Consider the following 18,779-nt stretch of genomic DNA (forward strand, 5'->3'; position numbering starts at 1 on the left):
TTCCTACCTTCTTGCATTATGCTTTTTACAACATGCAAGAAGTTTGAGAGTACTTAGATATCTGCACTTTCAAAACATCCTTATCACTGTAATGAAATACAGTGTTTTAACTTTGTAGATGACAGACTATGACAGAGCTTTCGTCACTTAATTCCAAATAGAAAATGAGCTTCTAATGGCATGAAGTCTAGTTGGAGGCCAGTAACTAGCAATGTACCTCAGGAGTCAATACTGGGTCCAATCCTGCTCAACATCTTCATTAATGACCTGGATGACAGGGTAAAGTGCATCCTCAGCAAGTTTGCTGATGACACCGAACTGGGAGGAATGGCTGATGCGCCAGAGGGTCATGCTGCCATCCAGAGGGACCTCAACAGGCTGGAGAAATGAACTGCCAGGAATCTCATGCAGTTCAACACAGGGAAGCGCGAAGCCCTGCACCTGGGCAGCAATAACTCCATACACCAGTATATGCTGGGCACTGACCTGCTAGAGGACAGCCTTGCAGGCCAGACCCTGTGAGTCCTGGTGGACACCAAGTTGAACATGAGCCAGCAACAAATGCTAGGCTGCATTAGGAAGAGTGTTGCCAGCAGGTGGAGGGAGGTGATCCTTCCTCTCTGCTCAGCACTGGTAGGACCACACCTGGAGTGCAGGGTTTGGTTCTAGGCCACCCACACATAGACATACTGAAGAGAGTCCAGCAAAGGCCCACTAAAGATCAGGGCACTGGAGCATCTCTCATAAGAAAGGCTGACAGTGCTGGGAACACCCAGCCTAGAAACGAGAGGTTCAAGGGAGATCACATCAATGTGCACAAATACCTGAAAGAAGATGTTGAGAGCCTGGCTCTGTCTTTTTTTCAGTGGTGCCCAGTGCCAGGACAAGAGGCAATGGACACAGACTGAAACACAGGAGGTTTCATCTGAACATCAGGAAACACTTTTTCACTGTGAGGGTGAACTGAGCACTGGCACATGTTGCCTAGGGAGGTTGTGGGGTCTCCCTCCTTGGAGAAACTCAAAAGCAGTCCAGACATGATCCCGGAAAGCCTGCTTTAGGAGACTCTGCTTGAGCAGGAGTGGTGATGACCTCCAGAGTTTCCTTCTAACCTCAACCATTCTGTGATTTTGTGAAATGGTGTTTTCAAACTACTTGGGACTAAGCCATTGTACTGTTTGGCTAAATATTCTCATTCTCCTCACCAACAATTTTCAGTTATTAGGGTAATTTAATTTGCTATGAATATCAACATATATTTATACAATATAATGACCAAGAGATTTAGAAGATTCACAGGTTTAATAAAACCTGACACACAATTGTTCATAAATCATTACCTCACCTCTCACTCATAACCTGCTGTATTTTCAATACCAGTTCTTGCTTCTCCTAAATATATCAGCAGTTAGTACAGTAACCTCTTTTCATTACTGGTTTTCACCATAAACATGCTCCATTAGCAGAGAAATCCATAAGAATTAAAGTATGTATCAGGAAAAACAGTTTGGATTAACAAGATGAGAATGTCACTGAATGACTATTTTAGTATTCCTCTGGCAATATGACTATCAGAGCATGCTTGCTCCCCTTGAAATACAAAACAGTCGATATTCTGATGCAGGTCCAGCTCAGATCCATGAACCCAAACCCCTTCATCTCAAGAAAAATCAAACCACAAAAGTCATACTTAGTGCACTTTACACAGTAATTGATTAAAAAAAGAATAATGAGACACATTATGAAAATGCTTGACAGTTAACCAAAATTGAGAATAAACATTAGTGTCCTCTTTTGTAGAAAGTGTCTAGCTGATTACAGAAGTATTACTTTTAGGTCTGTCCTTAGTTTATCAGAGAGGAAAGTGGATACCTGTAGATGAGCTGGAACAGTAAAACTAGAAGCATATCTTACTAGTATGAATTCATAAACTGAATTTATAAGTTAGAGTAATATTCCTAAAATTGAACCAATCCTCAAAAAGTTGATTCTGTGAAACAGCAACAGGTATTCAAATACTCAGAAGATAGACGAGGAAATATGAAATCTGTTTGTAGTCAGCAAACAGAAAACATAGTAAGGTTTCCCAGAAATACAGAAACCATAATCAGCTATGTTCTGTTTTCTCTTTAGTCAGGAAAGAAAAAACCTGTAATAATAATGGGGACCCTTTATGATATTAATATGAATTTTAAGTATTCTCTTTTTTTTGTTTCAAAATTACAAATGTATTTTCTCAAAATATCTGTATGCATAGCTATATATTCATCTTACATTTCTAACTGTTTTGCATTAGTATAAATGCTGTTAAATCCAGATTTTTTTATCACAATGCTATAATAGAAACAGTGTAGCTAAGGAAAGCTGGTTATTGTAAACTTACTACATTTCATAAGCTAGAATTAACCTGAGTTTTTGTAAAACAAAGGGCAGAAATTGCCCTATCACCTATGCTGTTAACAAGAAAATTACAAAATTTAGGTTCCAGCTTTGTAAAGAACCATCCAGCTTTTACTTTGGGATGGTCACCACAGTAAATATTTTAAGGGTCTTCATCTACAGCCTCCTGCACTCCCTTCAAAGAATTACCTCCTAGAAATGACAAAAAGCAATAACCAAAGATTATCTGATAAGAGATAATATTGATCTTTTGTTTCACACCATCAACATATATCCAAAGATTAAATTTCTTATGCATCTTCTTTCTAACAGAACTACAGCTACTGGGAATTTCTCTTGCTTGGTTTCAACAGGTAATGGCACTAATTCATATAATATCACCATCAGGAGGTGTAAGAAGAGAAAGTTGAAGGTAACAGTCTGAAATAAATATGGTATTTCTGATACTATTTCAAAACATATAGTGTTTAACAGCTTACCATTTCTCAGGCAAACAACTGCCTTCATCCTTGCTTCCTACTCCCACTCTAACTCCAAACCCTCAAAGTTAGTGAAGCAGTAGGAGGCAAAAATGAGAAGTAGTTATTTTCTATGAGATACAGGATTGACATTCAATTAATTTCAAGATTACTAGAATACATTTTAACTGTTTACAGCTTCTTTGTTCCCATGAGAAATAATGTTTTCTAATTATTCTCTTTTTTTCCATTTAAGAAATGATGGCATCCACTCTTGAGTAACTGTTTGGAAAAAAAAAAAGTACCTGTGGCTGAAATGGTGGAGCAGTAGGCCCCTGCATGCCTTGTGACTGTTCATCCATTCTATCAGGTGAAAGTGTCCCTTATAGCCTGAAAAGAGAAATACAGTCATTACACTGTAATTCAATCTGTATTTACAATCAATGAACATCAGCATAACTACTGAAGAATTCTCATTCATGTGCCTGAGTTTACGAACAAACATTTAACTGTTCCAGCCCTGCACTGTTTTGGAAAAGAAGTTTTCTTATGTTTAGCTGTTCTGTATAATGAAGTAAAACACTATATACATCTGAACTTATTATTAAAAGATGTGCATTAAACAACTTGAGCCAGACAAATGGCTCTGTCTGATAAAAGCTGCATCACCCCACTTATTCTTCAGAGGCACCAACCACTTATTTAGCTACATAGACATCTGCTGGCCAGTACCTTAGACCTATGGGCAGCATGGGAAATAGCAGATCAGCAAGAGAATTATAACTGCTGCATACATGCTGTTTACGTTTTACTAATTTATCTGTACATTTTAGGGCCTATACAAGAGTAGTTCCATCTAAACAGAAAAAAGCTAAGCATGTACACTCATTACATTCTGACAAGCTAGCTAAGAGGGCTTTGAGATACCGTATTATGAGCACAGCCTCTATTCTCAACTATCAACCTTTCATATCCTGTCAATAAGATGGGAGGAAAGATGTCTGGCAAGTTCCCAAGACAGAGACGAGAGGCTTTGACCAATAGTAAGGGTGGCAAAATGTGCTGAATCATTGTTAGGAAGAATAGGAGAGACAAAAATGCAAATGCTCACAGGGTTTTTTTCTCAGCTAAGCAAATCCTTTCTTAGGCTACACAACATTTTGTTGAGGGGGAGCAGGTGCAGCACCCAGTATTATTGGTGCCTGTGAGGGCCAAGTCTGTTCAGATGAAGACAACAGAAAGTTTACCAGCAGCTTCAAGTGCAAACAGTGAAATAATTTTTTATACAATAAGAGGCAAGCCCTGAACAACTTTTTCATCACACAAAGTGTCTCTGCCTATTACCTGGTCAAACCTGACAAGGTCTTCAAGAGGAAGAAGAGTCACGTGTCTGACTGGAAGACTATTCTTGCTTTTTGATTTATTATTTCTTTTCTTACTTCCTGCTCCAAATCCTTAAAGTTCTAGGGATGGTTTGAGATAAAGATTATAGGTACCAGAAAAGTGGTTTAACATCAGGAAATTTTATGATAAATCTATATGTTTAAAACACTGCAAACATGTCCCTCTGCACAGAGCTACTTATGTGTCACAACTCTTTCTTCAGAAAGAGTACATAAAAATTTCTCAAATATTAAGTTCAGCACGAAAGCATACAATCTGCTCTTAAAACACATAAAACAAATCCTCCCAGTTATTTCTTTAGAGAATATTAAAAAGGTTAGAAATAACTCCCAACAGAAAGCAGCAAACCTTAGAAATGTTTTTCAAAGTCAACTGCAAAATATTTTAAAAACTCTAACAAATAGTTTGTGTTCACAGTACTGTAGTCATTCTTACAGCACCACTGTGATAACATTACTAATAGGTAAAACAATCACAAACCAGCTTTGCAAAGTTCCTCAATATGCTGCCCTAGTGTATTGAACAGTGGACTGGATACACAAACCCAATCATTAGCGATCTGCTTTCACTGCCCAGTTTAAAGCAGTTACGCCATGCCATTCCAGAACCATCAGCTATCTGTACCACCAAACCACAGCCATCCTCCACTGTGACTAAGGGTCCCCACAGCTTTGCCTTCCTATCCTTAGTACTCCTGTACAAAGCATAGTTTGGGGCTTTCTGTTGTTTTGTCTGAGTACTAGCTGTAATTAATCCAAAGATAAGAGATCTCAAAAAAAAAAAAAAAAAGCCATTTCAGGCAGGTCAAGAGAGAAAAAAAAAATCAATTATCAAACTGAGGTGTGAGGCAGAGTAGAGGAGGTAGGAATTGCAGAGATTTCTAAGACTGTAAGAATGAGCATGGTGAGAAAGGGGGCAACAGCTGGCAGATACACCCGCACACACTGGCTAGGCAATCTTTTACCCAGCACCTAGGACACCAATATTGACAATTCTTGCAAGTTCTATAACATTTCCCATACAACCTTCCCACCAAGGCCAGAAATCCTAACACTGAAAAATCACACTTTTGTCACAAAACTGCACCTAAATTCTCCAGTTTGATTCACAGGGCTTTGTGCAGTTGTGACAAATTCAGGGGGAGGAATGCATGGCAATCTTAAGGAATCTTCTGCTCTGAAAAGCCTTTATAAGGACTTCAATCTTTTTGATAGCAGCAATATTTGTACTGAAAGTTTTGTAGTGTGTTTTACTAATATGTTTATATATTGAAGACAGTTGACCATATAATGCACCAATAGATAATTCCTATGGGTCACAAACACTTGTTTCAAAATCCCTGGGAAAAAAAAAGTAAATACAAATCTCTTTATCCTCTATTGCAGACATCTACCCATGATTAATGAGATCTACGCTGAAATATTTAGATTATGTATGTTGTTGTATACAACCCATTCATCTTGTCTGAATAGTCACAGGCACTGACTGGAAGTGTTTGGGAATTTGCATCTTTTTTTTTTTAATTTGGGGAAAGAGTAGAAAGGGGAAAAGTCATATCATTACCACTGCCAGTGGCTCTGCCCTCTGTGGCTTGTTTTTATAATAAAAGTAAGCAAACTAGAGGTAACAAATATTCTACCATAGGAAGCATGGAAGATTTATTGGTTTGTTGTTGCTTTTGCAGAAGAAAGACAAAGATTGGTATTTTTTTGTCCATATATGGAAGTTCTTTTATTTTTTTTAACTTGTTTTTGTCTTTGAAGACTGCATGATAGATTCACATTTTAGAGTAATTTGGCATTTTGATCATACAAAATGCCAAGGATGCAAAAAAATGCCAGGGATGCAAAATGAATCTTTTGTACTGTTTGTCAACATAAGCAAGAATTAGATTTTGCTGCTTGAAGACTGTTTTCAAAGTAAGGCATGCCTTTCACCTTGATAATAAACTCCAGAGGTCAAAACACACTGGTATAATATTAATCATCTTAAATTTAAATTGAGACAATAATTATTACTCTCCCAAAGATGGTTTTCAAGTTCTAATTTATGGTGAAAAGACACTAAAAATACTGCCAAAGAGTCATCGCCTGTTTAAAATTGAAAAGCGAATATAAAACACATCTAAATGTGACGTCTATCACCTCTTCAAACAAATAATACAATGACCTTCTTCTGCAAATCCATCACCACAATATACATTGGTTCATGGAAAACAGAAAACAAAGTGAGAGGCAAGCCAACTATACCACCACCACTCAAAACTTCCAAAGTGCCAAAACATAACTAATGTTTTTAAATGCTCTCACACCGATCATGGAGGAGGAAAGGACTCCTTGCCTTCACCACACTTGCAAAGACAGGAACAATGAAAACCTCTCTGAATCACTTATCTTGCAAATACGACTCTCATCATTTTGAACATGAAAATTATTTGGATTCAGACCAACCTGTACACAACAGCAACCACAGGAACACAAGTATATGCACTAAATCTTACGCTCCAGTTATGGTTGCTAACGCTCTGCAAGTATGAGAAGACTTTCTGATAACTACTAATATTTTAAATATTTGTCTTTTTCATTTGATCGAAACAGTAAGTGGCACCTACACATAAAGGATACAAGATGAAGTACCTGGGGATACAGACAACACAACCAATTTTGCAATTGCATAGCAACTCCTCTAATTGACACTACTTACTCCACACGCTGAGTCCACACAACAGTGAAAGGAAGTCAAGTCCTCACCAGTAAATCAGACTATCAAACTGCATCAGCTGGGAATAACACTTTTCCTTTCTTCATACACAGGTCTTGTTGTCCTTACTCACTTCCTTAGGAGCCACCTGTCAAAGCTCTCTGATACCTGCCCACACATATAAAGATCATGCAAAGGTACAAAGTAGCCCAAAATACAAGGGCACATTCCCACACCCCAACAGAAGCTCCCATCCCACCATCTGCACTCAGCTTTCCAGGTGGTTTCCATCAGCCTGTTAGAGGAGAGGTGGGCCTACCCACAACTGTTAGTGAAATCAGAGCAGAGGACCTAGTCCTGAACAGAAACCAGAGCTCATTGCTGACATTTCACTGGAATATATTTTAAAATAATATTTAAAAGAAAAAAGATACCTGAGAAAAACTTGAAATCTTTGTGACTTTCAAGTCTTTCCACTAAGTCTTTATAAATATGATCAAATCATTTCAGGAGACAAAGCTTAAATGCACTGCCTAATCACATGAAACATGCTTTTTAAACACTAGTTTCATAGCTCAAAGTCCATAAACCATTCACATTGAAATACCTTTCACAGTATTCAGGCAATAATGTTATTGCTTTAACAGATGGTCGTTCTACAACAACAAAAAATACAATGCTCTCCTGTAGAAATCATTTCAATGATACATGATTTCCATTAGCTACATGCTATACACTTGTTTGTTAATTTTGGATCTTAATTGGGGACATTCAATAATCAATGTCAAAAAAGAAACAGCTTGTATTGGGTTTGCTTGGCAAGGTTTTGGTAGCAGGGGGGCTACAGGGGTGTTTTTTGTGAGAAGCTGCCAGAAGCTTCCCCCATGTCTGACAGAGCCAATGCCAGCCGGCTCCAAGATAGACCTGCACCTGGACAAGGGGTCATCAGCCCATCAGCCATGGTGGTAGTGCCTCTGGGATAACAGAGTTAGGAAGGGGCAAAAAAAAGAAAAGGAAAAAAAAACACCAGGAACAATTGCAACCAGAGAGAGGAGTGAGAAGATGTGAGAGTAACAACTCTGCAGACACCCAAGTCAGTGAAGAAGGGGAGGAGGTGCTCCAGGCACCAGAGCAGAGATTCCCCTGCAGCATGTGGAGAAGACCACAGTGAAGCAGGCTGATCCCCTGCAGCCCATGGAGGGTGATGGTGGAGCACATATCCACCTGCAGCCCGTGGAGGACCCCATGCAAGAGCAGGTGGCTGCATCTGAAGGAGGCTGTGACCCCATGGGAAGCCCATGCTGGAACAGGCTCCTGGCAGGACCTGTGGCCCTGGGGAGAGAGGAGCCCACACTAGAGCAGGTTTGCTGGCAGGACTTGCAGTGCCATGGGGGACCCACACTGGAGCAGTCTGGTCCTGAAGCACTGCACCTCATGGAAGAGACTCACACTGGAGCAGTTTGTGAAGAACTGCAGCCTGCGGGAAGGACCCCATGCTGGAGCAGGGGAAGAGTGTGAGGAGTCCTCCCCCTGAGGAGGAAGGAGCAGCAGATACAACGTGCAATGAACTGACCACAACCCCCACTCCCTGTCCCCCTGTGCCACTGGGGGGAAGAGGCAGAGAAATCAGGAGTGAAGTTAAGCCTGGAAAGAAGGGAGGGGTGGGGGGGAAGGTGTTTTTAAGATTTGGGTTTATTTCTCGTTACCCTACTCTGATTTGATTGGTAATAATTTATTTTTTTTCTAAGTTGAGTCTGTTTTGCCTGTGATGGTAATTGGTGAGTGATCTCTCCCTGCCCTTATGTTGACCCATGAGCCTTTCATTATATTTTTTCTCTCCTGTCCAGCTGAGGAGAATGATACAGTGGCTTTGGTGGGCACCTGGCCTCCAGCCAGGGCTGACCAACCACACAGCTATATATATTTTAAGTATATACTTAAAAGAATATTCAGAGTGCTACAGTTCTGCTAAGAATCTGAAAATCTCTGTCTTTTTTTCTGCAGACTACAGATGTAACTACTCCACTTAATTGCTAACAGAGATACATGAAGTTACACAGTTCACAACGTGCTGGTCACGCACACGGTCACTTTAGTTGCTGTTCATAAAGGACGGAATGTACTATGTTTACTTCTGGATTACACCATCAATTAAGGTAGGTATTTTTAGTTTTTACTATAACCATTACTTTAGTTAGATTAGAGCTGAAGACCTCCAGAAACAACTATCCATTTAACACCCTACATAATCCTTACTTTTTGGTGTAAAGTTAGATTTTTCAGTATCTAACACAGATTTAAAATGACAAATTTTAGATCCTTAAACTTTTCAACTATCTTTACTAACTAAATTCTGAGGTAAGGATTATCCTCAGCTGAGAGAAAACCTTATCTATTAATACTAGTTTCCATATAAGCACACAGGCTAAAGGAATATTCCTATCTGCTTATATTACATGTTGACTCTCAGCTACCCAAAAAGCACAATTTAAACCTAGGTAGAACATTCAATAGTTACTCTGGTTGAAACTAAAAAAAAAAAACCCACACCGCAAAACTGTGCTCTGTAAACAAGGGTTTAGATATCTAAACACCTTACTGAATATCCAAAACACAATTAACCAACCCACCCATGTTAATCCCAGCAGTTTATGCCAGGGAGCCCAAGTGTGCCAGTTCGATTCCAGCTCTGCCCTCCGTCACCTGGAGAGCCACACTGACGTAACCGCAACTCTCAGGTCCTAGACCAAAGCCACACACCTTTTGGGAGGAGACTAACTTTAGACCCAGCAATAACAGCTTGGCCCTTAATTTTGATGGGAGCAGGTTAAGAACTAGCCATCCTACCAGTTTATAAAACATACTGCCTTAACAGTTACTCTTTACCTCTTTAAGGCAAAAGGTTGGCCACTTGGAAGGAACTGGCTTGCTTGGTCAAACCTGACCCACGCTTTGTCAGGTCACCAACGCTGATCAGCCCTCTTCAGCACCCGCTCAATGCTAGCACCCAGGGTGCAGGCCGCAGTTTACAAATTTGCAAAGCGATTTTAAAAACACAGACTCAGGACACACATGGGGAAGATCCTGGATGAAGCAAGAGAATGTTGGCAGCTGTAAAAACAAGCATCCCTACTTTATCACTGACACTACATTAAATGACAGCACAGCTATGAGTTTTCCAAAGAAATGAGAAGTCAGAAGTCATGTCCAATGAAGCAAAGCAATTTAGAATCTAAATCTAATGTAATTCTTTAACATTAAAATGTCTTTTTTTTTTCCCCTGGTGCTCAGCATAAACATTGAACATGAGAAACACATACGTTTTGACATCATAATAGAAACATTTTATTTGCAAAGTGAAAGTCACTTCAGTTTAATAGATATTTTTAGTGCATTCCTAAAGACCAGGAAATACTTAGAAAACAACAGCCCACATATGGTACCCCAAAAGCAGCTCTCAAAACACTGACACACATCCAAGGCCTTTATAAGCTTTCTGTATCTGAGTATCTCCAAAAAGCACAAGAAAACCAAGACCCCCAGCAGTTTACCCAAAACTCTGCTCTCTTACTTTAGATTGGTTTTGTTATGTTTTCACACACACACCAGAATGTAACTGGAACGATGAAACTCAACTGGGTTATAGTCCAAGTACTAAAAATACATTTCAAGAAGTTATTCATCCACCTTTATACCAGCAGCATTCCAAACTCAATATTTAATACAGGTATATCCAACACAAGCAGCAAGAGATTCTAACTGGAAAACACAAATTTCCAAATAATAGGAATGACAGCACAGGACATACATAGTGTCTTTTCAGTAAATTATTCCTGACTAACAATCAGAGAAAAGTTGTATTTGCAACTTTTAAAGCACTGAAAGTGATTGAATATAGATGCATCTACAGAAGTAGGATTAGCCTTAATTTTAGAAACAGTTTCTAAAAGCCTTTAATTTTTTAATACACTATCAGATCAATACTCTCCATGGGATGGCAGGACATGACAAGAGACAGCCTTGAATGTGGACAACAAATTCTCAGCACTTGTTAATCTAGAAGTAGTTATCTATCTATATGGAAGTAATAAATACTGAATTTTTCAAAAACTTAGGTCCGTATTCCCTACTTACAGGCAGTCCAGTGAAAGAAGCCCAAAACCACAGAGATAGTTAAGCTGGGTTAAGAGTTGGTTTTAGCAAGAGCAGAAGTAACTATACAAAACTAAAATCTACTTACAAAAAAGCGAATACACTAAGAGTTCATATGAAATTTTCTCACCCATTCGTCCCATTCTATCAGGCATATTTTGATTCCAACCCTGAAAACACGCATGCCAGTCACTGTCATTCCCCAACTACTAAGAGTTCGCTGTCAGTGCTGTCTGACTAGAAGATGCAAGTCCAAGCTCTCCTGCTTCACAAGTCCACTTCCCTTCCTCTTCATTCATTTGCACAACTTAAGAACTTATATTTTATTTACTTCTCCATTTCAATTACGTCACTCAAGGAGATTGCTTATCTTATGAGGTGCTCCCAAAGGGCTGTACATGCGGTGGCTTGCCCTTTTTTCAACTGTTTGTCTGTTATTTCATACCAACTGGAGAAGAAACAAGAACTGAAACTGCTCGGGCAGAAGGCTTCTACATTTTCATTTGACTTCTATACACCTGGAAAGAAATGTGGTAACACATTTCTTCATACTGAACAGCCAGTTATAAAGGACATAGATCATGATCATGTCACAGAGAAAAGTTTTGCAAGGAACGAAGTATCATATCTAACCATGATACTATCAAGAAAGCAAATCCTCAGCCCACATCTCACTCCGTTGTGCTACTGCCTCTATAAGGATGCGGTTCTAAGACAGCACGAACTAATTACATGATGCTGCTGCCTTCAGCTGTGCCTTCCAGACCCTCTTGCTTCCAGGGGGGGTTCCTGGGGCTACCCAGACTCCTGGTAAGGTAACTGAAACTAGATGAAAACTCACTTTGACAAAAAGTCACCTTTTTCCCCGTTCAGTTCCCTGAATCGTTCCATTGCAGAGACAAGGACAGAACTGTGATGGCACAAGACAGAGTGGAAGGCATAGCTGGGGGTAGTGCAGCCCTAACTTAGAACAGTTAAATCTATCATCCAATTACATCTCTAACATGAAATTATACAAGCCAATCTAATAGCTCAGTGACATCAAAAGTCTTGCTTTATTTCCCTTTCTCTGCCACATGATTCTGTGTAGCCATCTTGAACTCTTTGGACCTTTTGCTGCACTGATTTAATTCCCTAATGCAGCTGGGTTAGTGTTCAAGCGGTGAGCTGAATCGATGCATATGGGAGTCTGCTGAGTGCCAGAGAAAAAGTAGGGGAAGTTCAAAGATGGCAGACCTAGGAAGGGGACTGCAGAAGAAACACATCTCCTCCCTTCTGGCAACTCTGTGCTAGTACATTAGCTCACTACATTTCATTTTACTTCATCTTTACGCAGGGATGCTAACAAGTACTTAAACTCAAAATAGCTATAACATTAAGGTGAGAGCCAGCATAGAGAGAAGGCAATTTATTCAACACCAAGCCAAGATACAGCATGGGAAAGTAGAAACAGGAAACAAAATTAATGGCAGGAGAATAAACCAGGGTAACAAGTCAAATTGGAAAAAAAAACAAAAAACAAAAAAAAAAAACCCACCCAAAAAAAAAACCACAAAGATTTTCAGAGAAAGGAAGCTAAGACATAGTTTGGAAACCCTTACAACCCCAAAACCTCGCAACTCCAGTACACAGAGAGGGAGCAGACCTTTCCCTAACAAAGGGATGGTTTTAAATGCACCTGTAAAAATAAATTATTCATAAAGAGATGCTGAAAATATTTTCTAAAAGTGTAAACAGCTGAGCTTCACACAGGAGCTAAAAAAAGATGCAGAACAAATTAAAAGGCTGGAAGCACTGTCAGATAAACCAGTTACTGCTAGGTATAGGGGAAAACACCCAGTTTGGAAGGCTGGCTGCATACAACTGTGCCGCAACCATGGCTGATAACATCCACATTGCTACAGGTGAAGCAGAACACATTTAGCAATAAATTCCATGTAATCCTTAAAGAAATGTCTAAATATCTTAGAAACCAGTACAAGACAGCACCTTGTGATATCATACTGCAGCTATTAGATGCACATTCGCAAGCTGAAAAAAAAATATATCTGCAGTATATAGTTTAAAATCTGTGCTACCCCAAAGGTGACAAAATGAGTGAAGCACTATCCAGGATCAGAAAAGAAACACCAGCCACATTTAACAGGCTTTCCACGATCCTCTGACTAGCATTTCCTTTGAATCCTGAAACCACGCATGACAGTAGCAAGTAATCCAGGATCCCTGGGTCCAGAAGCAAAGCAGCCAGCACAGAAGCTGCCCAACACTCAAGTTCACAGGTGTTTCTATGTTTGACATTAAACCACCACTGGCTAAAACACTCAAGATCCATTCCTGGTTTTGGAGTACCCGCAATGACTAGCTGTACATTAAGTGCTATGTTTGCAGGCTGCTTGCCACTGCTCTTCTTCTAAAGTCCTACTTATCTCCATGAACTTCACAAGCAGCCCACGCACCTAACACACAGTTCTGAATTTCAGTCAGGGCAAGTACTGGAAGTTCACTGCTGCAAAGACAACTCCTTTTTTGGATCGGCTCTCAGATGAGGACAAAAAGGGTACAGAAGAAGGGCCTCTACAGGACAGAATGCTATGCATTTTCCCACTGCAAGTTTTTACTTATTTTAGAATTAAGTTGAAGTTCACCTGTGATATTTTTGCCTGCCAGCTTTCAAGGAATCAGTAATTTTGTGAACTTTATACACTAACAACTGAAGATTAAAATTAACTGAAAAAGATCAGTTCATCAACACTTCACAGCAACCAACTCAAACCTCTCCCAAAGATTTCAGCAAGGATCTAATCTACAAGCTTCGCATGTACTTTTATGACATTGTAAAGCAATTAATCTGGTCCAACACAGATCTAGCTATTAAATAAGACAGCAATAACTTTGTTATAAATCATTCCAAGCAGATTAAAGCAAAGAGGCTTGAATGCAAACTCCCAAATGCCAGATGATGCAAATAGCCTATTTACTTTGTCACCTATAATCAACAGCGAGAAGTCACTAATATCACAAGATTAACTGCACGCAATCGGGTTTTAACGTGATTGCACATAGTATTTCCTTACAGATTCCTCTTTTTAATGCCTTGCTTAAAATTTTATAAACAAATCTCCTTACATAAGCATGCGTTCTGTTTGCCCAACAGGGAATAATGGCGCTTGAAATATATTGTGTATTTTCTAGCTACAGAAATCATGACTGAATCACAGTTATGTTTCACATGCCAGAGAGAAACACACAGGATTATCTTCACCAGAGAAGAAACTAATTTTAATAGCATTGCTTCTCTTCAGCTTTAACTAACCTGACAGGAAGAATCCTTTTGATACTTAGTAAAGAAGGAAACAGGTAGTGATGTTGTACTTCGCTCTAGGGCTGAGTTCCTTCCCACGTGGCCAGGGGCATCAAATGGTGATAAATACTGCAAATCAGTGTTCTAAAGGCTGCCTTTATCACCACGTTGGTATTTTGGTCAGTTATTTTCATCTCCACTGCAAAGCACATGGATCATCGCTAAACCAAACAAATTTTCTGGAAATTAGTCAGTTAACTTCTATGACTATCCCAAGTATTAAACTGCACAAGAGAATATCCCCTCCACATCATTCCTGAGCACTAATCCTTGGGAGTCAGAAGGGATTTTTGGATAAGTCCCAAATAATGAAAAAAAATTCCCTTGGAGATAGAGAAGTTATTGCAGTTTGACTTTTTCCAGGAAACTTTTCAAGGTAACATGAACTCATCCATTCAGCACAGATGTCTGGAATAACGTCAAACTTCAGAAGGCAACAAGGCATCGATGGCAATACAACTGAACTTAGGGCTAGTGTAAATGCAGGATATTGTACTAAGTTTATTAAACAGGGGAGTTTTTTGCATGCATGAACAAACTGCCTCACCAAATTGTCTCTGTGGACAAATATACTGGACTGGCTATGTTTTGTGCAACTGAGCTCAACTCTGCTGCACAAAAAAGAAAGGTATGGGTGTGCTACATGGCTCTATCTTACAATTCACAAGATACCACAGGTCACAGTAAAATGAGGAACTGACTTCTTATATTCCATTTTTCATTTGAGTTTCTCATAAACTCACAGGCCTTTATACGAACTCTAAAATGTTAGATTCTTTTTTCTTCTTTGGAAACAAGTTTCTTTGGTGGGGATGAGATTCTACTTGTCTAATTCTTGTAGACCTTGTGATAAGACAATCAAAAAAAGATTTGTTGGCTAGAATTCCTTAATCTCGCGCAAAATCATTTTTTTTTATTCCAATGACTAAGTGGTATGTTGAATACAAGATATTTGTGATAAAGGTAGTATCTCTACTCTCACAGTGAAAGTCTTTAAGTGTGCTTTGAGAAGTCATCCACCCAAATATCAGATATTTATAAATAGATCATCTTCGTGTTTTGAAATTAAAGAACAAGTGTTCCTAATACATTGTTTCTTCCAGTATCAAAAAGGTAAAAGAAACAAACAAACCCAGAGGCCTTTAAGTTCTTACTTTAAAACTATTGGACATCGCTTGTAAGTTTCCCTCTTTCCACAACACAAACAGTTTTCCTTCCTCTGCGTTTTTCATTGCCCATGAACTAATGACTGTTTTCTACTCCATTTTAGCCCTCTCAAGACAGGCTAAGTCCAAAATTTCAAAATCAGACATTTCTACAGCACTGCAACACTGAATTGTCTCCTACATAGCCTTCAAGTAAAATATCTTTAAAATTCATTCTTCCTGATTTAGCGGAGCCACAAATATCCACTTGACATCTAATCATCCAAAGTGTCTACCTTAGCTTATCATATCATTCACTGTAATTTCTGCAGCTCAAGCTTGTAATACAACTTTATACAGGAAATATATCCAGTACATTCAGCAAAATTACTATGCATACGTGACCTTTTCTGAGAAGTGATGCTGCCATTGCAATCTGAGAAAAGTGCTATCACCTCAAAGGTGACAAACGAAAAGTTTACCATTCAGTTGGTGCAAGTAGTAAGAAAATTTAAGAAACAGTTTTTTCCAGTATCAGTAATGAAATATTTGTGTGATTTAATGCATACACACCTCATCATCTTTTACCAGAAGTAGGTTTAACATCCTAAGCAGTTTTACCATTCAAGAAGTGATGCTCCTCGTGAAATTCAGAGCAAAACAAAGCTACATTCCTCCCCCAGAGAACAATATTCTGAACTTCTGAATCCTAAAGCCAAGCAGGTATAGTTCGATGGACACAAAATGGAATTCAGGGCCAGTGCTAGTACAACCGTGATCGGGTGCTACATAATCTAAATAAAGAAGTGGCACGGGGGGGGGGGGGGGGGCGGCGGCAAGAAAAAGAAGACACCCCAACAGATGGGGAGTGCCTCACTTCCAGCGCTTCTCACTAGGCCTCAGCTCCTCACAGCCTCCTACAGCTACTGGTGCTGCCATCTGGGAGCCTCACCCACCAGAGAGGGAAGGCAAACCCAGCAGCCACAGCCGGCTGGCAAGGGCAGACACGAGGAAAGGCTGGCACCTGCAAGAAGGGCCCTCACGGCCAGGCACCCCCCCTCTGCCCTCCCGCCTGCCCCGGCCGGTGCCACAGCAGCTTCCCTCAGCCGGAGGCGGCTGCCAGGCCGGGAGGGAGAGGGGCTGAGGCAGCCGGCTCCCGCCTGGGACGGGGCTCTCTCGACTCGCTGCCACCGGGCCGTGGCTCCCAGTAACGACGTTTTTTTTTCTCTCAGTGCTGTGTGAAACCCTCCAGACGGGGCTGTCCCCCCTCGGCTGCCCCGGGGAGCATCCACCCGACGCCAGCCTCTCAGGTAAGAGGAAGACAGAGAAGCCCGGAGAAAACCAGCTGGAAACGACCGAAAACGTCACGGAAAGAAGCTCCCCTTGCGCTATTAACCTGAAGAGCCCAGCCAGGGGCAGAGGCACGAGGGGCCGTGGCGAGCGGCACGGCGGCCAGGCCGCAGGCAGCCTGAGGCGCCCTGAGGTGTCCGGGCCGGGCCGCCGCCAGGCAGGGTTCCCGCCCGCCCGCCCCTAGAGACCAGCAGTGCTCCGCACCGGGGCCAGCCGCCGCCGGCCGAAACGCCACAGCAGCCCTCGGGGGAGCCGCTTGCCCCGACCGCCACCACAACGCCCCGGCGCCCCCGCAGCGGCCCGCTCTGCCCTTCGTGCCGTGGGGCGCCGGGCACATAGCGAGACCCACGCGCGAAGCGCAGGCACGGCCGCGCCCCCGCCGCGGCCATCCCGCCCCTCAGCGCGGCGCAGAAAGTTTCTCGCTCCCAGACCCACACCGCTCCCTATCCCTGCGGCGGGCGGAGCGGCAGCTGCCGCGCCCAATGGCGCTGCGAGCGAGAGCCCCGGCGACCAACGGGAGGAGACGGGAGGCGGGACCACCGGCAGCCGCCCGCGCGGAGCGGCGGGGGGAGCGCCGCCAGCAAAGCTGGCACAGCCGCCGGGACCCCCTCTACGGCCCCGGCCCCGGCCCCGCGCCGCCCACCCGGCGGCCGTGCCGCCGCCCCGCTCACCGGGAAGCCTGGCTCCGCCTTCTCCTGGCGCGGGGGCCCGGAACCGGCCTCCTCTCCTCCACGGCTTCTCAGACCCGGGGCCGGGCCAGAGCTGTCCGTGGGCGCCTAGCGGGGCTCCTGGCGGGCGGCTCAGCCACCCGCAGCGGCCCCGACCTCCTCTCCGCCCCCTGCCGCTCCTGCCGGGCCCGTAAACATCCCGGCATCCCCGAGGAGGGAGGCGGGGCGGCCGCCGGGCTCCGCCTCGCACCGCCGCCCCCCTCCCGGCCGGAGGCGAGGGGTCCGGCGGCGGCCCCAGCTCGTCCCCGCCGGGCCCGCGCCCCGCCGCTTGCCCGAGCCGCCGGAGGGAGCGCGGCGCCGGCAGAAGTTTCCGTCCGGCGCTGGACAGCCGGGACCCCGCCGCGCTCCGCCCCGCAATGCCGGGCGGCCTCGTCCCGCGGGGTGCCCGGGGCTGGCGGGCACGGCTCTGGCCCGCAACGCCTGCGCTCCGCCGAGGGCTCGGCTGGCAACCGGCTAATCGAGGCAGCGTGCCCGCGGCGGCAGGGCGCGACGGAGGCTGCCTCCGCCTCGGTGGGTGCGGGCGAATTCGCGGCTCGTTTGAAAATTACTTGGCTCGTAAATGTTCTGAGACAGGGACCATTCATCTGGTGATGTTTATACTCGCAAGCACAACGAGGCCTTCATCGGCACTGGCACGGCAGCAACACAGCGGTTACGGAAAGCGCCGCGCTCTCCCGGCGAAACCAGAAGCGAAGGGGAGCAGGAGAAAGACAAGCTCAGGCCTCTGGGAGCCAGGGCTGGCTCTTCTGCAGTGCGGGGAACAGCGCGGGGCTAAGGCTTTGGCCCAGGCTGCTTTGGAAAACGTACGCCAGGCAACGTACTTTTCATTTTGTACACAAATTGTGACAATCTACAAGATACTAGGTATTGACTGAGTATGTCAGCTGGAAGTGACTCAAACTCCTTCGCTGTGCTTGGAGAAATAAAAGTGACAGGAACAAAAAAGACCGGACTCGCCGTGAGTCCTGTCCCCCCAGCTTCTACTTTTGCAGCAGCAGCACTGGGGTTAAGTAGGTAAAACCCACTGAATTCCAGAATACTACTGTTTTTCATGTTCCTGAAAGCTTAGCCTGTTTCAGGA

The 18,779-nt window shown here is 42.9% G+C and overlaps 1 protein-coding gene across 3 annotated transcripts in view; it reads right to left on the bottom strand.

The window, feature by feature from the left end:
- The window catches only part of NEK7 (NIMA related kinase 7), a 72,217-nt gene extending 54,442 nt beyond the window's left edge, over nt 1-17,775 (bottom strand). For 2 of the 3 annotated variants that reach the window (XM_075760145.1, XM_075760143.1), the window contains exons 1-2: nt 17,642-17,775; nt 3,164-3,248 (exon numbers count right to left, since the gene is read on the bottom strand). In XM_075760145.1, coding sequence (XP_075616260.1) covers nt 3,164-3,220 — 57 coding nt within the window. In that variant the 5' untranslated portion in view covers nt 3,221-3,248; nt 17,642-17,775. Of the gene's footprint in view, nt 1-3,163; nt 3,249-4,202; nt 4,322-17,641 lie in introns of all 3 variants that reach the window. The other variant, XM_075760144.1, reaches the window with a different exon arrangement.
- Nucleotides 17,776-18,779: the final 1,004 nt, after the last annotated feature.

The sequence above is a fragment of the Balearica regulorum genome, chromosome 8, assembly GCF_011004875.1.
Source record: "Balearica regulorum gibbericeps isolate bBalReg1 chromosome 8, bBalReg1.pri, whole genome shotgun sequence".
NCBI lineage: Eukaryota > Metazoa > Chordata > Aves > Gruiformes > Gruidae > Balearica > Balearica regulorum.